Here is a 24,411-nt window from a genome sequence, read left to right as displayed (position 1 = left end):
TGTCAAACATGTTCTTGACACATTTCTGAAGATTCACTGAGAAACGGATCTTTTCAGAAACACTCCTCACACAAAACATCATGAGTCCGTACCCTCTGAGCCCAGTATGAAGTGATGTATGTCGGGGCCGGTGGACATGCGGGGCCCCAGACAGCTCTTCTCAATCACTCCTCTAGGGGTCACCATCTTTATATGCACCACCTGGGAACACATGAGATCACAGGTACCCTGAATGACCTGAAATACATCTACACTGCAGGACTGATGCGGATGAAACATTTGAAGTGTGTGAGCATGAATGTGAACTCTGTCCCAGACCTGTGTGTGTTTGTGTGTTGAGAAACAGGGAGACATACCAGTTCCTCAATGTTGCCATAGATGTTTTTCTTCATGCCTGATGCCCGTGTGGCCACCCAGCCGCCCAGAGAACTGAACTCCATGGAGTCCGGCTCGTGGCCCGTACAGTAACCATGCTCATTCAACTATAAATCACATAAAAAAAAACACAAAACAACCTCAACAGAAATGTACAAAACGAGTGATGCATTATTTTCTGTACATAATATTTTTCATTAAAAAAAAAATACTTTATTAATCAAACTCATTAAGTATGTTTTTTGTCTAAATAATACAGTCTCTGACATTAAAAAAAATGAAAATTCAGTCATCGTATATTCACCTTGATATTGTTCCAAACCTGTATGAGTGTCTGTCTTCTGTTGAGCACAAAAGAAGATATTTTGAAGAACGTGGGTAACCAAATGGTTTTCGGTAGCCATTGACATCCATAGCATGAAAAAAAAAAAAAATATCTATGGAACTTTTGGGTGACTAGCATTTTTCAAAATTATTATTTTGTGCTCAACAGAAGAAACACACTCATACAGGCTTGGAGCAACTTCAGGGTGAATAAACAATGACAGATTTTTCATTTTTAGGGGAACTATAGTAAAAAATAAATATACTAAAATGCATTCGAAATACATTTATTTCATGCTAAGTACGCTATACAAATACATTTACATATTTACGTACTTAATAAAAAAACACTGCAGTTATACTGTTGGTATGCTAAACTGGTATACTTGCAGTCTGCTAAATTGGAACAACTAATTTTGTACTTAATGTACTTTAATTGTGCAGAAGTAGTGCTGAAGTCCAACTAAAGATGAACTGAAGTATATTTGATTGTGCTGAAGTGGAACTATTGCAAATATACTTCAGGTACACTTTAAATATCTTGCATTTAAAGACTGATATTATTCCCCATTAATAGTGACATTAAAACACATTTTAGGCTTAACATTCGGAAATGTGCATTGTGCACAAGTAATAGTCCAAATAAAGATTAATAATAATTTTTATATCAGTAAGTCTCGAGCAACATGTCAGTAGATATGTTAATAGATTTGAACTATACCTTAGTATGAAATAAGTGTATTAAATAGATTACTTTTTTTATTTTATTTTATTATTTATTTTATTTTTATTTAATGAAAGATGTTAATACTTTTATTCAGCAATGACACAGTAAATTGGTCAAAAGGGACAGTAAAAACAAAGTTTCACAAACCTGTCTTTACTACTTTGAAAAAATTATTTATTTATTTTTTTAATTATACCAATCCCAGACTTTTGAACGGTAGAGATATCTGTAAACACAGTGGTGGTAGAAATCCTTGGCGATCCAGAGATTGCTCTAATACTAGCAAAAACCGGTTGTGTCACATTCTTTTTGAAACACAAAAACAAATTTCACTATAAATTAAATCAGAATCTTACTTTGGGCAACTAAATTTTTATATGAAAAACAAGAAACAAAAAACAAAACCCTGGATATAGTACACAGAGCAGCTGGTGAACAGATGTTGAACATCATAGTTGTTACAATATCACGAATTCCAGCACAGCTGGATCACAGTACTGACCAATCAGAATCCAGGAGCTGGACGATATCGGTTTTATAATAAAAATTCTAATCACACCACTGTCAATAAAACACACCAGCCTCAAAGGAAATGTGTTTCTGGACAAACACAGTGGTGTTGAAGCCTTATGGAGCGTTTCAGATCTGTTTCCTGCGGTCAGACTCATGATATGGAGTGTGAGCGTGACAGCTGTATACCTGTGAGAGAGCCGATGGTCTTAAATGGTCAGATAAAACACACACTCCAGGTGATTTTATTAAGCAAACCCCCAAGAAATACAAACACACTTTAATGTTCCACCATCTGTCCTGCATCCCTCCAACACACACACACACACACACACACACACAGTGAAGGACTGATTGTAATTCATCTCACACACACACAAAAATACACCAGACCAGCGGCCATTGCCATTTTTTGACATTAGTTTGATGGGACCATCTGCTCTGTGTGTTTTGGTGGACAGACAGGAAGGCACAAGCAAATGGCCTGTTTTTACCCTTCAGCATTAAAATGAATGCTGGCACACATGTGCACACACACACACACACACACACACACACACACACACACGTGTTAGGTTTCTATGAATTGTGGGGACTTTCCATAGACTTCTATTACTTTTATACTGACCAAATGATATTTTCTATTCCCTAAACCTACCCCTTACAGAAAACCTGTTTGCATTGCTACACTTTCAGATAAACATCATTTACTATTTTTAATAATTTTTTTCCCAAGTTTAACTATCCTTGTGGGGACATTTGGTCCTTACAATGTAGCATAAACAAGTACACAAACACACAATAAATATATGTATGTGCTGTCAAAAGATTAAATCGCATCAAAATAAAAGCTTTTGTTTACATAATATATGCGTGTATACTGTGTATATTTATTATGCATATATAAATACACACACATACAGTATATATTTTGAAAATAATTCCATGCATTTACATATGTTTATATTCATATAATTTATATTATATACAGATATATATGAACATAACATTTTTCTATATTTTCTATTTATATATATGCATGCATGCGTGTGTATTTATATATACACATAATAAAAATAAACAGCACACACACATATATTATGTAAACAAAAACTTTTATTTTGTATATATCCTTTTATTTTATTTATACATATACATATACATACACATACACACATATAAACCGAATATAAAAGGAAGCTCTTTGCTCAGAAATGAACTGGTTATTGTAGTGTGCTTGTAAAACCAGTGTGTAGATGACTGACCTGTCTCTCCAGATCCTGTCCGATGATTCCAGCCTCCAGATGAGCTGTTAGATTCTTCTCGTCAATCCACAATATCCGGTTCTAAACAAAAGGAACAAATAACTGAATATGACAGACCACTCAGGGAATCCTCTAGTTTTAAAATTTATAATTCAAGAGCTGAAGAGCATTCAGAGCACTCTTAATGGGACAGTTCTCCCAATAATTAAATTCAAATCAGTAAAATGTTTACCACTGACTTTCACTCAAAATATCTTCTTTTGTGTTCAGCAGAAGAAATTAAGTCTTCAGGTTTGGAACAATGTGAGGGTGAGTAAATGATGACACAATTTTCATTTTTGGGCGAATTATTCCAATAACCCATTTAATTTCAATGCATTTTTTGCAACCCTGTTACTAGAACACTTCCAAATATGATTAAAATTTTGATTGTTATTTTCTAAGAACAAAAATCAAACAAAAACCCTATGCCAAAATTGGTAACAGGGTTGTATACTACTCACTGAATATTTTTTAATCATTTTTTTTAACCAAATTTACCAGGGATTGAATGGTTGAGCTTGCTGAAAGCAGACAAATTTGTAAAAATAAGACAGAAAATGGAATGAAACTATGCGGGAGACAGTTATACTACTGTTCAAAAGTTTGGGGTCTGTAAGATTTTTCTTCATGTTATTAAACTTATTAAGTCTTAATTCTCTTAACAAGACTGCATTTATTTGATCAAAAATGCAGTAAAATCAGTATTAAAAAGAGTAATGTTGTCAAATAACTGTTCTAACAAGATCTAACTATTTCAAAATGTATTTTATTCCTGTGATGTGAAGCTGAATTTTCAGCATCATTACTTCAGTGTTCAGGGTCACATGATCCCTCAGAAATCATTCTAATATGCTGATTTACTGCTCAGAAAATATTTCTTATTATTATCATTGTTGAAAACAGTTGTTCTGCTTCATATTTTTGAAATCCTTTTATCATCGATAAATAGAAAGTTTTCAATGTTGAAAAGTCTGATAAATATAAAGCTCAAGAGAACAGCTTCTTTTTTTTTTTTTTTAAATGGAAATGTAACATTATAAATGTCTTTACAGCCACTAGTGATCAACGTATTAATGCATCATTGCTAAATAAAAGTATTAATTTGTTTCAAAACAAAAAGTCTTACAGACAATTTTGAATAGTAGTATGTTTTTGTCAGCTAAAAATACATCAATGAATTAAATATCAATTCATGACATGAGTGTTACAAGTCAGAAATCAAAAACACATGAAAAGTCAAGAAGAATACATCAACTTTTAGAAAGACGTTCCTCTAAGAAGTAAATCTAATTTAATATGACTCTAAATTAACCTCATCATAAAGACATCCTTAAGATGAATACTGGACTACAAAAAAAAAAAAAAAAAAACAAACACTGTATGTGCAGAATTTTAATATAGAATTTTAATTTTTGGGAGAATTCTCTCTAACGGTCAAACTATATAAATACAGTTTAAACCCTGATTTTGTAAAATGTTATTTTCTAACAAAAGACAACCAATATACAAAATGGAAAAAAAAAAAAAAAAAAAAAAAAAAAAAATTGTACACGAGCATGTGGCCAAAAACACAAACACACAGTAAAATTTGAGATACACTGCAATAGATACACAGTAGGTATAAAAGACCAATTATAATGATTGGAGTAGACTAGAATGAGAGAGGGAGAGAGATTTTGATTAAAGTGCAATAGTGTTGACATTGTGAGTGTGTTCGCAGGTCTCCCACAAACCACATGTCAAACTGATTCACGGCCGCTAAACTCAGCCCACATATCTGAGCTTAGGGAGTCAGGACAGAGAGAGGTCACTGTGTGTGTGTGTGTGTGTGTGTGAGAATGAGAACCACAGCACCACAAACTGCTGCTTTCAGTCTTGTCTGATCTGTAATAACTCTGAATTTCCTCTTGGGCTGACGAGTAAAATCAGCACATTTTGTGAATTTCGCAACAGAAACACACATATAATCAGGCTTTAGCTGGTGTGTGTTTCAGGCTTTCTGAGAATCGGCCGGGTTTTGTCCTCTTGTTTCCACAGGGGTTAAATGCACTTCAGGAGACCGCCCCGTCTCCACAGGTGGCTCCGCCCCTCGGCTATCAATCACGCCACCGTGCTCATAAAACAACCGCGCTTATGACTCGCTGCCTTTCATGTGCATGACCCCGTGACCCCTAAAACAGGCCAGCCAAGGTCAGAGCAGCAGATGAAGTATGTGGAGAGGGGAAAACGAGAGAGAAAGTGCAGGAGAGGGTAAAGTAAAGGAGAGAAGTACAGACAGGTACAGTATACAGAAAGCTCTGTAGGCGTGGATATTTAAAATATGCACCATAGAGACAGACACACACACACACGGGTGCTAAATGAGTGTCAGTATGTCACACCTGCATGCATGTAAACACTCACCATCTGAGATGTGTCCAAAGAGACAATGGAGCGAGTCTCCTCACGAGGGCACTCTAGAGCACTGGACACACTCGTCCCACCTGATCGATAGAGAGACACAGAGAGAGAGAGAGAGAGGCGGGGTTAATATTGTAAGAAATCACACATATTCAAACTTACAGGATCTGAAAAACAGCTCTGTCAACACAATGTAATAAAAAAAATAATACATTTAAAGTATTTAGGTTCATGTTCTGAATACTTCATTAAAATTATTAGATAAAATTAGTGCTGTCAAACAATTAATCACATCCAAAATAAAAGTTTTTGTTTAGATAATATATGTGTAGTGTGTATATTTATTATGTATATATGTAAATATACACACATGCAGTATATATTTTGAAAATATTTACATGTATTTACTTCTATTCATATAGTTTATATTATATATAAATATATTTAAAACATAAACAACTTATTTTTCTTAAATATATACATGCATGTGTGTGTATTTATATACACACTTAATAAATATGCACAGTACACATACATATATTATGTAAACAAAAACTTTTATTTTGGATGCGATTAATCGTTTGACAGCACTAGACAAAATACAGTTCAATTTAATTCAATTCAAATGAGCTTTATTGGCATGACTGTGTAACATCACAATGTTGCCAAAGCAATAGATATATTATATAAACATACAGATAAATAAAATCTGGGAGAAATACATATACAGTACACTGCTCAAAGTTTGATTGGTAAGATTTCTCGAAGGCTGCTTGTGTTTGCTCAAAAATACAGCAGACATTGTTAAAATGTAAAATAAACATTTTCTATCTGAATATATTTTAAAATAGAATTTTTGTGATGGTAAAGCTGAATTGTCAGCATCATTACTCCAGTCTTCAGTATCACATGATCCTTCAGAAATCAGTCTAATATGCTGATTTGCTGCTCGTGAAATTGATTATCATCAATTCTGAAAACAGTTGTGCAGCTTATTTTTTTGTGTAAATGTAATCTACAGAAAACAATGTTCTTTTTGTCATTTAATTTGTATTATTTTTATTTGGAGCGTGTTCAGAATTTGGGGAGAGTGAATAAAACAGCAGGAAAGCGCAACGATGCATAAACTAAGCACAAACTAAAGATATAACATTTAAATGACATGCAACAGCTAAAGTGGTAGTTTTTTATCTTGTTTTATATATAAACAATATTTAAAATGATAATTCCGATCATCTGCATTAGATACTTGCCTCCATATGGTATCAAGCAGACATCGTGTTTGCAGGCCAGTTCCACAATCTTCTCCACATCATTGTGACAGCCTGAAAAAAAAAATGAAATGACCACTATAATCCACTTTCATGTGACTATTAACAAAACATCTCTTATGCTTAGAATACTGTTCAAGACTTTTTTTTTATGTTTTTGAAAGGTCTCTTATGCTCACCAAGACTGCATTTATTTTTATTTAAAAATAAAATAAGTAAAAACAGTAATACTGTGAAATATTATTGTAATTTAATATAACTGTTTTCTATTTTAATGTATTTTAAACTGTAATTTATTCCTGTGATCAAAGCTGAATTGTCACCATCATTACTCCAGTCTTCAGTGTCACATGATCATTCAGAAATCATTCTGATATGCTGATTGCATCTCAAACATTTCTTATTATTATCAGTGTCAAAAAACATTTGTGCTGCTTCATATTTTAGCAGAAACCATGATAGTTTTTTCAGGATTCTTTAGCGAGTAGAAAGTTCAAAAGAACAGCGTTTAGAAATCTTTTGGAACATTATAATGTGTTAACTGTTCCAAACTTTTGAACAGTTCTGTACAACTGCAGAACATTTTTGTTCTGTAAGGAAAAAAAAAAAAAAAAAACTCAAACCCTTTTACCTCCAGATAAGTGGATCAATATCTAGCACTGACCCATTGGAGCACATCTGACTGCCCACTAAACATCCCACACAATAACACAGTGACAGTGAATCTAAGCTCAATACCTTACTGTTTACAAATGGTCACATTTCTTAGTGAAAGAGAGCATTCAGTTGGAAATAATGTAACCTGGAGTGTGATTTTATTCACTGGGATGTGATTGGACAGTGAATAAAAGCAATTTCAGATCAATTTCAAATTCACATTTCTTTGAGATCATAAAATACAGGCATTTCTCATGTGTGTGAGGGGCGCAGAAGGTTTTCTGAAGGTGACTGTGATGGTTACAGGATAATCTACTGAGGGTGAATCCTGTATGATTGGAGAACCGTTGAGGTAAAGATGAATTCTCCGAGAGAGAATATTCTTTTTGGAGGCGTATAACGGGGAGGCAGATGATTTGCTGGCTGCTTGGGTACTCTTCTAATCAAAGCTCAGCCATCAATCAGAGAGAGTGAAATGGGTGCTGTCAGGACTCCGCCAATCAGAGAGCAGCTGCTCTGGCAGCTAGAGTATCACTGGACAGCAAACGCCCCCTTTCTCTCTAATTAAAGCAGTTTCTCATGAATATGAATTAGCACTCAGCCACTGATGCTTAACCCTTTGCAGTCACTCACTCGGCCAAACCACCATGTCGGGCACCCGTCCTATCCTCCCCTCGCGCAGGGCAAAGATCTCATGCAGGCAGTGACCTGAGGAGGACAAGAAAAAAGCTTTCAGAAAGACATCCAAATTCAGCTTGTTCATACTAGTAAAGTACTAGACAATAAATAGCACCCAAAATAAATGGAAAAAAGGGAGTTTTTTTGTAATATGAACACATATGGTCCAATTTATTTACTTGAGGTACCCAATAAGATTTCAATTAATACTGTAACCTCTAAATAAACATATCACCATTTAAAAGTTTTGGGCGAGTATGATTTAAGAAATTAATACTTTTTTATTCAGCAAGGATTCATTAACTTGATCAAAAGTGACAGTACAGACATTTATAAATAAATTCTGTATCAAATGAATTCTCTTCTTTTAAACCTTTCCTATACTATTTTTAAAAAATCATGGTTTCCACAAAAATATGAAGCATTTTCAACATTGATGATAATAAGAAAAAATGTTTCTTGAGCAGCAAAGTGATTATGCTGAAAATTTCATCACAGATATTAGGTGATATTTCAAAATATATTAAAATAGAAAAAAGTTATTTTAAATTGCAATTTTATTGTATATTTGTAGTTTACTGTATTTTTGATAAATGTAGCCTTGGTGAACATAGGAGACTTCTTTCAAAAACATTAAAAAAAAAAAAAAAATCTTACTGACCCCAAACTTTTGAATGGTAGTGTATGAGGAATAATAAATTAAACTACTAATTTTCATATATAAACTAAAGAGTAAAGTGTTTTGATCAAATATAAATTAAAATAAATAAAAAAATATTTTTTAACAAACTTGTTTATAATTATAAGTAAACTCTGTAATTAAAAAAAAAAAAATCCTTAAATCAAAATAAAATAAAAACTAAAATCACATAATAATAATAATAATAAGAAGAAAGAAAACCTATTTTAGAACCATTAAAATTCTGCATTGTCATATTCAACACAATTTATTAAAACAAGGTTGCATTTCTTTATGAAACAAATTTCCCACAAGTGAAATAAGTACTAACACATTGCAAAATGAAACCAAAAAAAATTTTGAAAACTTTCTGCCAAACACAAAGACGGCAGTTCTGTACCATGAGCTCGGAAAACCCGGTCCTCTGGGTCATGTGACATGGCCAGACCCGCTGCTTTCAGATCCTCGACGAAGGGTTCGTTCAGGTTAGGAGGAGCAACTGCACTTAAATTCAGACTGGGCTGGAGGAGGATACACACCCCATATTACACACATACACACACAACACAACACAAGAGTCTGATATACAGCAGGTCTGATATACCACACTTGACTTACTGTAGCAGGAGATTTGTGCTGTAAATTGGCGCCAAACGTGGCCTCAAACCAGTCCTTCAGACTTGGCAAAATCAGCCCACTCAACCGATACCTGAAACCACCGAAACACACACCCATCCAGTCAAGCGGTTTCATTACAGTCATGACCCACAACACAGCAAACTAAATTTGCATTGCCATGTAAAAGATTCATGTAAACGTGTAGTTTTTTTGTTCTTAACTCAACTCAAATTGTATACAATTAATAACTCATTTAATCGATTAAATGTTTCTGAAGAACAACTCTCACTCTCTGATCTAATACTGTCAGATGAGCCCTGGATTTGGCCGGTTGCATAAACTGTTTAGACTAGTCTTAAAAAGTCATTTTTAATTTTTCCTCAAGACTGGTCATAACTTTTTTCATTCAGTTATGAAAAGGCAGATTGGTCTTATTTGTATTGGAGAAGTAAGACTGATTACCCCTTGGCAACTGCTAGTTGGTCAAACTAGTTCTTAAATCTTAACATGGTGGCTAAGTTTATGCAACTGGAGCCTGGTGTTGAGATGCAGCAGTGCAGATTCCAGACACTAGATGGCATGAGCACACCACACTACACTGAACCATGAAAAACTACATCATGTGCACCTCCAATCCTCAACACAGAGGAGCTGACAGTTCCTACCAAATGTTAATATATATTTCTATTTACACACACACGCCTTGTATGTGTTACGATACAAACTTGTTTAAAAGTAAACTCTGGGCAGTCGTGGCCTAATGGATAGAGAGTCGGACTTATAACCCGAGGTCATGGGTTCGAGTCTCAGGTCCGGCAGGAATTGTCGGTGGGGGGAGTGAATCTACAGTGACTGAGGTGCTCCACTGCTCTGGGTGAATATTCACGGTGTATGTGTGTTCACTGCTGTGTTTGTGTACTTGGATGGGTTAAATCTGAGAGTCACAATACGTCACTTCACTTATGTGTTAGATTAAGCAGCGCCACTGTGTCTGTATGATTACACAGAAAAGGACACATTGTGTGACTGTATGATAGATCACCAAATTTAAACAGGAACATAAACTTCTCCATCCGGGCCAGTGTTATGAGTGCCACGCTCTGTGTGAGAGGCTGTTTATGCAAATGTTTAGAAATGTTTCAAAACACTACAATGCCCAAAACTGACCTTGCATAGCTAGAAGAGTACTGTATGTTTCAACCGAACTGCAGAATTACTTTAAAAACAGGGTGCAATTTGTTCAAAATAAATAAATAAGTCTGAGTTTAAAGGAGAATGGCATTTTTGAAATTTTAATGTGCAGATTTACACTGCCGTTCAAAAGCTTGGGATCAGTAAGATGTTTTTTTTTTATTTGTTTTTTTTAAATGGAGTCTCTTATGCTCATCAAGGCTGTATTTATTTGATCAAAAATACAGGGGAAAAAAACAGTAATATTGTGAAATATTATTGCAATTTCTAGTATTGGTTTTCTGTTTTAATATAATTGAAAATATCATTTATTTCTGTGACGCAGTGTTGAATTTTCAGCATCATTACTCCAGTCTTCAGTGTCACATTATCCTTCAGAAATCATTTTAATATACTGATTTATTATGAGTGTTGTAACTGTTGTGCTGCTTAATATTTTAAGGAACCTGTGATACTTTTTTCTTTGATTCTTTGATGAATAAAAAGTTGTAAAGAACAGCATTTATTCAACATAGAAATATTTTCTAACAACATAAGTCTTTTTCTATAACTTTTTATCCATTTAACACATTTAACACTGAATACAATAATTAATTTCTTTAAAAAAAAAAAAAAAAAGAAAAGAAAATAAATTTACTGACCCCAAACTTTTGAATAGTAGTGTATATTGTAACACAAAATTTATTTTTTGAATAAAAACTGTTCTTTTTATTTATCAAGGAATCCTGACAAAAGTATCACAGGTCCCAAAAAATATCAAGCAGCACAACTGCTTCAAACACTGATTATAAATCAGCATATTACAATGATTTCTGAAGGATCATGTGACACTGAAGACTGGAGTAATGATGCTGAAAATTCAGCACTGCGTCACAGAAATAAATGATATTTTTAAGTATATTAAAATAGAAAACCGTTATTTTAAATTGCAATAATACTTCACAAATTTAAAGTTTTTTTCTGTATTTTTGATCAAATAGATACAGCCTTGAAAAAACATTAAAAGTCTTACTGATCCCAAATTTTGGGCGCCAGTGTACTTCATACAAAATTGTTTACATTTAATTAACATCTTTAAAAATTAACTTATTGAATATAAATTTATAATATATGGTTAATGTTTATAATATGTAAATGGTTATAAATATATAATTTACAAGCTCTATAAGGCAATAAGCGTACATTTTATTCACTTGTTCAACATTTTGAACACTATTCAGCCATCTTATCCTGACAAATTTGTAATATCTCCTTTCCATCTTTGTCCAGGATAAGTGGTATAATATTTAAAGTAATCCTGTTGCCCATACAAATAAAAGCCAGTGCGGTCCAAAAAAAAAAAAAAAAAAAAAAAAAAGAAAATATTTTTCCTTGTATTATTCTACAGAAGAAAGTAAGTCATACAGACATGAGGGTGGGTAAAAAGAGTAAAAAGTAAAAGGAGAATTTTCATTATTTGGTGAACTATCACTTTAAGATTGTAGTGCTGTCAGCTCTGATTGATTAACACATTTACTGTATATCATTGAGTCTAATTAGAAGTCTGTTCTGAGTCTAACTGGTGTTTGTTTGGTGCCTCATACTCACCGTTTCCCTGTGAACTCTGCTTGACCCTTTTTATTGAAGAGGAACCTCGAGTCACTGTAACCCCAGCCATTCCACTTCATGATCTCCTGTCTGAAAGAGAGAGAGAGAGAGCCTGAGTTTTAATATCATTTTATATTAGTCAATAGCAAAGAACATTCAATGATGTACAACCTTCATCTTTACGTCTACAAATATAATATTCAATTTTAGTGGCCATTATAGTGACCTGCAGATATAAACCGCTCCAGTCCTTATATTAAAAGGTCTATATGATAACAGGCACTCATGACCGAATGACAGAGTTACTATGGAAGTCCTGAAGGTCACACCATTCACTTCTGCTGAGACAAGATGGACAGACCTTCAGATAAGAAAGGATTTGAAAGAGTCAACAGCAGTTACAGCAAATGACCTGCTATCATGATCTATTTGAGGCACTGCATGAAAGTGCACAGAACTTCACAATACAAAAACCTGCTATTAAGTTTTTTCCAAGTTTAAATTATGCTTAAAGGTTGTAGTTAGGGAACCTTCATGCTTTAAAAAAAAGAAAAAAGAAAACAAATGGTACATTTCCATATGAATCGCATTGTACGAATTCATACTAAATATTTATTTTATATACATGTTCTACGATGTATCTTGTTGTTGTTTGAATTGAATTCAAGCAATTGAAGCCGAATTGTCGCTAATTTAAAAGTGAAAGTAAAATACGCATGGTGCTTTTACAAGCTTAAGCAAAGGAAAGTGAGGGAAAGTGGAAAAACACAAACGAACTAAAAACAAACAACTGCTTGACGCCGAATTGCCGCAAATTTGGAAGTGAAAGTAAAATGCGCACGGTGCTTTTACAAGCTATTTAAAAATCGAAGGAAAGCAAGGAAAAGAAGGAAAACTCAAACTCAAGGTGATACCGGTATTGTCACAAGTCGATTAAACGGTGGGAAAATTTCCTCACCGTCACAACCCTAGTTCATGGTTCTCTGATGTTGGTTATGGTCACATGACATGCAGGTAAACAAAAAAATATTTCTTTTTTTTTTTTTCATTTTAAAATGATTTGTTTTCATTTAAAACATTTTATGATTTCATTAATTTAGCTTTTTATTAAACTCAAAGTTCCTTCACAAACCCAGTTTGGGAAAACTTAATGTAATATAATGTTTAATGCACTTCATATTGTTGATAATGAGTGGAATATATTTTCTTACTCTTTGTATTTTATCAATTTGGTACAAAATTGGTATCCTATTTAAATCAATGCGAGAAACGAGATATTTCAAAAGTAATCTAAAACTACTCAGATTATATTACCTAAAATATGCAATGTAATGGATTACGTTACTAACTACAATTTTTGTCATGTACATTCATCAGTAACGGTTTATGATGTGTAAGGAATCTAGCACTGGTTGTAAGGATATTATCTTAACTTGAGGGGTTTCTGGCAACTGGTTTGTGGTCTTTAGGCATGGCCTATCACAAAAATAACAGCACACTCCTCTTCTCGTTTCTCAAACCTCTACACATGAGTAACATGATGATTGCTGATCAATGATTTGCTTATCAAGTGAACTAATGCGCACGTTGGTCACACCAGACTTCGGTGCAGCTGTGATCTCTGGAGTGTTGCGCCTGCTGTGGGACTCGACTCAAAACACACACTGTCAGTTTGCAGAAACACGTGAGCGGGTGATCAGAGTATGCGGGAATGCAGGTCTGCTGCTGATCTTCTGAGAAACAGACAAAGTCAAACCCTAAAACACTCATCAAACGCACGGGACACACAGCCGTTCATGAGGACTTCAACAGCAAAGAGCAGTTTTTATGTTATATTATGCTATGTCCAGCATAAATCGCACAGGAAAATACTTTATGGATTTTTTAAGCATTGTAAACTAAAAGACAAGGCAGACTATTCCTACTGTCAAATTCTGTCTTCTACTCACCTATATCATGAGTTTCTTTCTCCTGCTGAACACAAAATTGCTATTCTGATATTAATATTTTGAAGAATGTTGGTAAGAATGTTTGAATGTTGGTCCTATCAAACAGTTGACGGTAGCCACTGACTTGCATTGTAATTTAAAAAACAAATTAAAATAAAAATAAAAAACATTTGAGGATCAGTAAATGAAGATTTTATTCTATCCATTTAACTTATTTAAAAGGTGCACAGTTTAGGGCTAACCTCAAAGCATTTTAAACAACTTAAAGATGTGGTCAATTTGCCATTTCTCTGCAAATTTTTGAGGCAAAATCAAGAGATTTCGACACGAATCCACACGTTCATGAGCAGTGTTGGGGGTAACGCATAATGCAAGTTACGTAATCAGATTACTTTTTTCAAGTAACTAGTAAAGTAACTCATTACTTTTAAAATTTACAAGAAAATAACTGTTACTTTTTTAAATAAGTAATGCTTTTTTAAAATAATGCAAGTTACTCTGTTTTCCCATTCACTAGGGCTGGGCAAAAAATTGATTTTTCAATCAATTGTTTTTTTTTTTTAATGATGTCGATTCAATATCGATTCTCAAAAGCTGCGAATCGATCTTTTCCGGTATTTATTTCAGCACACATTTAATACAAGATCTGATTAATGTGATTCTTATCATTAGTCTTCTCCACTAGATGTCACCCTTATTTACCTTGCGCGATGTTACAACAGAGAGCCTGTCATTCATTCAGTGCTTATGGCGGAGATACTGTTGACAAGAACCAAGAACAAAGCTATACACGTGAGTCGTAATGGTCGGGTGAAATGCTATAGTTATACTATAAATCTGTGGAAGCATTTGATATCACGCATAAGGCGCCATGATTTCCGCAATGAATGGAGGATGACGCGACGCACTGTTTTGTTTACTACACACATACTAAAGCGTGGACGACGCTCGCGGTGTTTTCATCTTCTGCAGTCTCACTATATGATGATATTAACACACTGCTGCTCTGAGAGTCATTTCATTAGCATTTTACAGTTTAATTTGAGAAAACTACCGTCATATTACATGATACACAGCAGCTACAAGTTCTTCACGGCAAACTGTCAAAATAAAAGTTTAGTTTAACACAGGAGCGTAGCCAGAAAAGAGACTCTGGGTGTGCATCAGAAAAACTGGTTGTGCCACATTTACTGTCAGATTAATGTGCAAAAAAAAAAAAAAAACAAGACTGTGTATTACTAATGTTACAGAACAGACTGGGCTGATATAGCCTGTAAAAATATATAACATCTCTAATTACGTAGTCGGAATGAAAAGGTGCATTTCTTTATTAAAGTTCATGTGGAGATGGCGAGTGCAGCGTCGCATTCGGCAACTTTATCTTTTCAGCCGACACTGACTGAGAAGAAATCACTAGTTTATTAACAAATAATTAAAATGTTTTCTTTTCCCTTTCCCCCAACATATTCATAATCATTAGCCTACTTTTGCCATTGCAAGTTTTATACGTGTGCTTGAGCGGAATAGGCTATACGCCTATATATTAAAGGACGGTTAGTAGTAGGTTATTATATTAATCAATTTACGTGTGACTAGTGAAATCTTTAGTCGGGGACAGGCCTACTTGGCACAAGGAACCGATCCATTTTTAAAATAAAATGCTGACAATTCAAAAAGTGCGCCTGCTAATCACGTTATATTGCAATGCACGAGTTATGAATGCGTAATAAGTCAAATGTTTTTATTTTATTTCATTTCTTATGGGTGCTATGGCAGTGCTTTGGTCTTTCTTGGGGGTGCTGAAGCATCTACTAGCCCCTCCTTAGCGTCGCCCATGTTTATTACGATTAAAAAAAATAATAATTCTGAATCTGTTTTTAGGTGTGCCAGCTGCCACTGTGGGTGGCACCGGCACACCCTGGCACACCCGTGGCTACGCCCTTTAACGTTAGGAACAGTATTAAGACCCAATGCTACTACTACTAATAAATATTAATAAATCTTTATTTTTAAAGGAATAATCCCATTTGTTTTCTTTTTAATTTTAACAGTAAACCTCTGTTGTGCAGCACTTTGTTTGCCAAAAAATAAAAGGGTTTAATTTTCATTTGATTAGGATAAATTAAATTAATGTTTTATGCCTTCATCTGATTACCGGAAAAATTAAGAACATTTTATAGGGCCCTATTATTGTTTAAGAAAGGATTCTATGCAAAAAAAGAATAGGTTTAAAATATTGCTTATGTGGCCACAATTTACTTTATGTTCTTTAACAATGTTTACACATCCACACCACGAGGTGTCTGTGTAAGTCCAAGACAAGACAAATACACTCTCGTGACTCTTACAGCAACTGGTGGCTAATTTGTATGAATTCGTATCTCTTTCATAAGTTTTTGGAAAATCATGCTTTTTTTCTAAAAATTGTACATTAACACATGAATCACATTATACAAATTCATACAAATCACCACCTTGTAAGGTATTTACAGTATGTTTTCTCATGATATCAGGAAACTTATCCAGCTAACAAAATAAGCCAGTTTCCAAAAATGGACCCTACAGGTAAAAACTAAAGACAATATTTGATCTTTCTTGAAGAGTGTGACATTTTTGAGCAGTTTTGTTCATCTGACACACACTACCAAGAGGAAATATTTTACACCCCTTCAGTATAATGCCTGGCAAGATAAGGTAATGCAGAAAAGCAAATGTTGCCAATGACTATTGGCAGTATAACAACCTTTACATCTACCATTTCTCTTTGACAACAACATTTAACACACAGAAATTCCAGCTGTATCTTATCAATGAACTACACTGGATATACACTACTATGGAAAAAAAGTGATGCCTATTGTTCTGAAATGTCTCAAAAAGTCTCACTATTTATTTACAGAACATGACGCATGTTGGGATACACTTAGCCTCGAATACCACTCCGGAGCGTTATATATGAGATAGTGTGGGGCACTGCGCTTTGGCGTTTTTAAGACCTAAGACAGTGTTGCGCGCATGCGCTCTCAAGTGGCCAAGACTGCAAGTGTGGGTATTTGGACATATTTGGCCTTTGTGGTCTTCATACCCACTTGAACACTTGGGCCAAAAACAGGAAATACATCATGCAAGTGGTCAAGTGCAAAGACCGCAAGTGTGGGTTCATACTGAGAAGTTCATTCAGAGAAAACAGGATATGACCAAAAAAAAAGTAAAGTTCATCATTTGTAAAATCTTTCTGCTGGGTCTCAGTAGGTTAAAGGTTGTTCAATGTCCAGCACTAGATGGCAGCACAGTGACATCATCCCACATGAAGGAAGTACATTTTCACTCTTAGCAAACACAAAGTCAGGCCACCACAGCCCTCATCCAATCGCAGCACAGCTCTGCCAAACTAACTTTTGACATACAAAATACAACTTGTGGGGAGATCACCTCATATTAACTAACATTCATAACAATAGACTGCATGACCAATAATCTATCCACTAAATTATAAGAGTAAAGTGATACCAGCTGTCACAGAAATAACAAAGAAAAGCAAGTAGCATGGAGATTATTGACCAAAAGTGTGTATTAAACATCCCAGTGATGAGCCTCAGGCTAGCGCTGTTGACTCTATATACAGACAGAAATAACCAACACCCTTTCCTTTTACAGAAGCACAATCACTTCCAGTGCAAGCACATGCCTAAAAACAGAGGAAACCGAATCAATGGGGTTTTCAGTCTTTATAGACAGAAGGCCCCTAAACTCAGACTGGCAGGCAACACCTTCCAGAATCATTCATTTTAGCAGATTACTCAAGATTTGGAAATCAGTTAAGAGTTAGAAAGCTCACCAAGCTCTATAAATATACTCCAGATGAGCCTCTGGAGACTTTCAGAGGACCCAAGTTTAAAGACTGTCACCTTTATTAAAGCTAAACCTTTTTAAACAAAACCAGTTTCTGTAGATGGAACATATTTCAAACAATCAAAGCCCCATACAGCACCACATGTCTCGCTCCACATGACTTCTGCGACATATTTCCAATCTTCTGACAGCCTTGTGTGAGGAACAGACCCACATTTAAGCTATTAGCTGAAGAAATGCCCTGGTTCTTCCATCTCGTTAACTTGAGGCTGAGTAGATGACGACAGACCTTATTTTTGGGTGACCTATAGCTTTAAGGGCTGATGCGAGTTTATAATGTGCACTGGAGGAACCAGCAGCAGACAAGCGCCTTCTTCACCACTGGTTTGGTCGCGGAACTGGTGCAAATAAGCACAATAATCTATGTAAAGAGAAAACAAGAAGATCTGAATGTGTCCATCAGTGTGCAGATATCGCGCGCCACCGCACCCACCTCCGAGATGAATGGACACTTTGTTTAGATCCAGCTCTAGATCGCACATACTGATACAATGCATCGCGCGCTGCTGCTGCTTTACTCCTGTTTAAACGCAACGCAGTGTTTATTTCTGAGTCGGTGTGAAGAGCCGGATCTCTCAGCACACAGGTTGAGTCGCACATACCTCCTCTTCGGTACCGGTGTCGCGCTGCTCGGCTCGGACCGGGGCGCCTCGGCTTTGCACTCCTGCGCAGCGACGCTCGCATTTTCATCTTCTGGCCGTTTCTGCAAATGTCCGGCTATGATCCTGAGTCTCTGCTGTGCGCTGCTGCTGTTTGACGCCATGCTGCTTCCGTGTTTGCTGTCAGAGGTCAGCGGGCGGCCGATGGAGATTACACCCGCGTCCCGTCATGCACCGCGCTCCGCCTCCCTCCCCGAGCGCTACGCTCCGGTGCGCTATTACTGACTGGAGTACAGAGGATTTCCCCTAAAATGAATCCTAAATCATGCTGTTTATTTTTAGCTAGTAGATACCACTTTTTCAGTATGTCTCTATCTTATATCTAAAAAATATATACACATACACACACACACATATACATTATATATATATATATATATACACACACACACATAGGCTCTATATATATATATATATATATATATATATATATATATGTGTGTGTGTGTGTGTGTGTGTGTGCTAATATGATAGCATGTTTTTAAATACATATTTAATCATTCTAAAATAACAATTCTAAAATTCTACAATAAAATTATGAAATCCTCAAAAATATGAAATAAACTATATAGGCTATAGGCTATATAGGGCTGGTAACTGATTAAGTAGCCTAATCAAATACAAAATCTGATTCCAAACATTATAGTTGTAATTACATTTCATAACATTTTAAATTGTAATCATTCTAAAATAATAATTCTCAGATTCTACAATAATAATAAAATAATGAAATCGTCAAAAATATGAATTGAAAAAACTATATGGGCTAGCCTATATTGGGCTGGTAACTGATTAAGTAATCTGTAAGTACGTACTTACAAATATTATAGTTGTAATTAGATTCCATTACATTGTAAAATGTTATATGTTATAGCCCATGTTAAATGCATTTTGACGACTTTGTGGGAATAATTCATAATTAATACATCAAAATAAATGCATTTTATTGTATTTTCTATCATTTTCATAGTTTGTGTTCATATTTTAAATAACTAAAATAATAATTGTAAAATTCTACAATAATCGAATAATTATGTGTGTGTATAATAGTAGTTTTTATGAATTTTAAAGACATTATTCATAATTTAATAAGTCAGTGAGTCATTTAACCATGTGTTATATGTCTTTGAAAAGCTTTAATGTTCAATGCACAATATATAGTCTATTCTTTTCTCTTTTTTGTATCAATATAGTACACAATAACGCTAATCAAATTTATGTGCGATTTAGGTCAAAAATAATCTAAAAGTAAAAATAAACAAAAAGTAGTCAGAATACATTCTAAACAGCAGTTTTATTTAGCTTGTAACAACAACAAATTACTTTTGCCACAATTTTTTGGGTTCCATAAAGAACCCTGCTTTAAAATTGCAGGTGTGAAGAACCATAAATCACTTCAACATAAAGCGGTTCTTCAGGTATAGTACACTCTTGGAGTTTTGAATCAATAAATCTCTGAAAGAATATTAAATGATCAGAAATTTACATGATAGCATCACATTAAGAAACCATAATTAATGAGACATATGTCAGCAGTCCGTCAATGTGTTTGTAAATGATTATTCTGAACTTATGCTGAGCACCCTCATGGGTTAAATGGGATCTGTGCTGTTTCAATCTTTATGTGCTTGACTAATCAGTCACAGATGTACTTTTAAATGCACTTCAACAAAACTCCTCACTTTTATTTCCCAGATGCATACTTTGCATGTTGCATACTAATATTTCAGAATGCAGTTTTTCAGACACACATTTATGACTGAAAATCTGTTCTGTCAGGGCCAATAAAATTTCTTTTCTGTCCTCTTAGTATGGATGACGCATGTCAGGCCTTATAGTGCCATTACCTGTGTCCTTCTGAGTCATGTGACCGTGAGAGTAACTCGGAGAGTAATGTGCTCGTCTGCCTCCTGTGGGTCTGATGATGTCATCACAAACATGTACACTTTCCATTTAAAGTGCTTTCCCTCGTAAATATGAGATACTTAATTTTTACAACAATGGAAAATGCCACATTTTTGAGTTCACTGAGGTTACGGAATGGAATGCCTAATTGGAAAGTGGTGTGTTACTCTGCAACGGTTATTTTTAGACATTTAGCAATTGTGGTATAGCCTCCGCTATGCTAATTGAGTGCTTGGAGAAGACATTTTGAAAAAGGATCATATAAATAACACAAATGCATCGGCGTATCTGTGGTCCCCACACTCAAAGGCTGTTCGCGCCTGTTTCCGATATTCGTTAGCAGTTAAAGCTAAAGGAATGATCATGTAAAGGCAGGAGATGATGATAATGATGTGATTTATTTGTGCATGTTCTTGAGGGACACAGGATGTGGAGTTTACTGCTGTTTTCAAGGGGCTGTTACAGCTTCATCCAGATGGAATGATTGTTTCCTCCAGGCTTGAGCTTTAAACTCCCAAAACAAAGTTCTGTAATGCACTGACTGCAAACAATTAGAGTCGGAGTGTATCACAGAACTTTACTTGGAAAGCCACAGTGCTGCTTGCTAATTTTCTTTCTTCTCGGTGAAACTCTTCAGCAGGGCCCTCTGAAAGAAACAGACGTGTTACATTTCTCTGTATAAATATACATCATCAATAATTCTTGGTAACATATGTTTTTCCATTACTTGAACTTATCAAAATAATTTAAAGGAATAGTTCACCCAAAAAACTGAAAATTTGGTCATCATTTTCTCACACAAATGTCGTTCCAAACCTGTGAGTTTTGGAAGAAGTGCCATTGACTTCCATATTATGGGGTGGAATACTATGGAAGTCAATGGTTATACCAGCAATTGTTTGGTTACCAACATTCTTCAAAATATCATCTTTTGCGTTGAGCTGAAGAAAGAAACTCACACAGGTTTGGAACGACATTTGAGTGAGAAAATGCTGACCAAATTTTCAGTTTTTTGGGTGACAAGATTCAACTTGATATTTTTCGGTCAGTTTAATATCATTTTTAAAGATTGAGGATCTTATGAAAAATATTATGATAACTAAAAAAAAAAAAAAAAAAAATGAAAATTGCTGACTTGACTTTTACAGCCAATTTTTTAAATTGAAGTAGGTGGGATTGTTTTATCGAGTATAGAATAGTTAATAATTATATATATATACCAAACACACACATCTTTATAATGAAAGATGGTTGACAGGCGAGACTGATCAAAGTATTTCAGAGCTGGAAGTGAAAGGAGGCAGGCCATAACTCCTGTAGCTCCATAATAGCTATTAGAAGAAGTTAGATGATGGATAAGATGCATAGAGTTGGAAACTTGGACTCATTCTCATTCACACATGCATATAATCACCACACCAGCCTCCACGATGAACACATATGGCGGCCTATAATACATATTCAGAAACAGATGCCTACTTGCATAAGATTCCATGCAAGTTAAGTGCATGCAACAAAAAAAGACAATGAAAGAAAGGTAAACTGACACATGGAGAAGAAAAGAAGCTTTATTGACTTTACTATTACGCTCTGTCTGTTTGCATAGCTGTAATTGGGGCAGCCGATACGTAGAACAGCTGACGTGTCGAAAAGGGTCCAAATTTGGAGCAGTGCATTACCGTATCAAAACCATAACAGCAGTTTGGCATCCTGGAATAGATCTCAACTTAACACATTTATGAAATGTCACAATGAACTAAAAGAGAAGTCACAATCTGAAGAAAGGGGAAACTGGGAATGCCATATGTCATGCATTTGCATGCAACTTCACGCAGACATTTAAGTAACCATCTTAGTTTACTTTCCATAGTTAAACTTACCAATCTTGCCAAAGTTACTTTAAGGCTTCTGTGGGTGAATATATCAATGAGTGACGGGCTGACAGTGTTTTCTGAGTTTACGCGCACAGTCTGTGAGTGCAATGCACACTTCCAGAAGGGAAAAAAATGTAAAAGAACATACCTGCTGCTGCAACTCACGAGACAGTCGACACTGAATAAACGCACTGGGAGAAGAAGCGCTCTGTCTAAACCCGGTGGTCGTCTCTGTCAAAGCCCCTGAGGATTTCACTCGTTGGTTGAGCAGATGACGCTCGTGCAAACTGTTGATGAAGCTCTTGTACGCCGCGTGCGCGTCCGCGCAGCAGCTGGAAGAATGTCGACGTGGAGCTGCCAATCGTGCGCGCGCAATCACGCACGCGCTTCAGGAGAGAAAACTACAGTGAGCTGCTTTCAGGCGCCGAGCAACAGAAGATACCAGTCTGTTACAGTAGTTCTGGAGATACAGAGAGGTTCACAAGATATGGATCAGAGCGCCTGAGACAGACAGACAGAGGCAGATAGATTGGCTGCCAAAACACTAACTGAAAAGGCTCTTTATGCTTTTTATGCAATAAAGTTCATGATGTTGTCGATTCAAACTACCCATTAAAACTTGGATTAAATATAACTCAATAATAGAGCCAATTCTTTTATATGGACGTGAAATTTGGGGACCAGTACTAAATTTTAGAAATTGGGATAAAACTTCAAAATTGTAAACATTTTAGGGGTCCACAGAGGCATGCCCATTGATGCCTGCAGAGCTGAATTAGGCTTATGCCCACCGAAGACTGAGATCCAGAAGAGATGTGTTCAGTTCTGGCATCACCTCCATCAATCTCATCCTGATTCAATCTGATATAAAGCTCTCCTCGCCAATGAAACCTCAGCAGAATCTCATCCTCTAAACACGCTCACTCTTCAGCTAGTCCATAAAATCCAGTAATCCAAAATAAACTCCAATGCTACTCAACCCTAAACAGAACCACTAAATTTGCCAATTATTTATTGATTAAACCATTTAAAGAAAGACAAATCCTCTCCAAAATACAGATTAAGTAACCATGATTTAAAAATAGAGAGAGGAAGACATAGACAAACATGGACAGAGCAAGAGGATCTGTAGACACTGTGATCTACAGCAAATAGAAAACGAGAAACACTTTCTGCTGATTTGTCCTAAATATCACAATGTGAGGGAAACATTTCTCCCCAGATTTGAAGCCCTGATCCCATCATTTACTGAACTTAGTGATACTGAGAAAATGCCCTTCTTACTTGGGGAAGATAACAACACAGCTGCACTAGCTGCAAAATATGTATTAACCATTCACAATGTTAGATGTTAAACATGATTAACTTGAAACTGACTTACTTTATCTTTTCATTTATTTAGATAGATTTTATTTATTATTATTTATGTTGTTGTTATATATATGTTAATGCTTTGGCAACATTGTGTTACACAGTCATGCTTATAAAGCTTAATTGAATTGAATTGAATTGAATTGAATTGAATTGAATTGAATTGAATTGAATTGAATTGAATTGAATTGAATTGATAGATAGACAGACAGACAGACATACAGACATACAGACAAAGAGACAGACAGGCAGACAGACAGACAGACAGACAGATAGAGAGACAGACAGACAGACAGACAGACAGATAGATAGACAGACAGACATACAGATAGATAGACAGACAGATAGACAGATAGAGAGACAGACAGACAGACAAACAGACAGACCGATAGAGAGACAGACAGAATGTACTGTTAC

General features: G+C 35.3%; 1 protein-coding gene across 1 annotated transcript in view; it reads right to left on the bottom strand.

Moving 5' to 3' along the window:
* Nucleotides 1-19,071, bottom strand: part of agps (alkylglycerone phosphate synthase) — a 46,460-nt gene extending 27,389 nt beyond the window's left edge. Inside the window, exons 1-10 of the mRNA XM_058787617.1 lie at nucleotides 18,788-19,071; nucleotides 12,325-12,414; nucleotides 9,547-9,637; nucleotides 9,329-9,449; nucleotides 8,205-8,279; nucleotides 6,897-6,968; nucleotides 5,647-5,726; nucleotides 3,202-3,282; nucleotides 357-482; nucleotides 93-201 (exon numbers count right to left, since the gene is read on the bottom strand). Of these exons, the coding sequence (XP_058643600.1) occupies nucleotides 93-201; nucleotides 357-482; nucleotides 3,202-3,282; nucleotides 5,647-5,726; nucleotides 6,897-6,968; nucleotides 8,205-8,279; nucleotides 9,329-9,449; nucleotides 9,547-9,637; nucleotides 12,325-12,414; nucleotides 18,788-18,948 (1,006 nt within the window). The 5' untranslated portion in view covers nucleotides 18,949-19,071. The remainder of the gene's footprint in view (nucleotides 1-92; nucleotides 202-356; nucleotides 483-3,201; nucleotides 3,283-5,646; nucleotides 5,727-6,896; nucleotides 6,969-8,204; nucleotides 8,280-9,328; nucleotides 9,450-9,546; nucleotides 9,638-12,324; nucleotides 12,415-18,787) is intronic.
* Between the last annotated feature and the right edge of the window lie 5,340 nt (nucleotides 19,072-24,411).

The sequence above is a fragment of the Onychostoma macrolepis genome, chromosome 09 (assembly GCF_012432095.1).
Source record: "Onychostoma macrolepis isolate SWU-2019 chromosome 09, ASM1243209v1, whole genome shotgun sequence".
Lineage (NCBI taxonomy): Eukaryota > Metazoa > Chordata > Actinopteri > Cypriniformes > Cyprinidae > Onychostoma > Onychostoma macrolepis.
The sequence above is the reverse complement of the archived record's forward strand: the minus strand, read 5'-3'. Positions and strand labels throughout refer to the sequence as shown.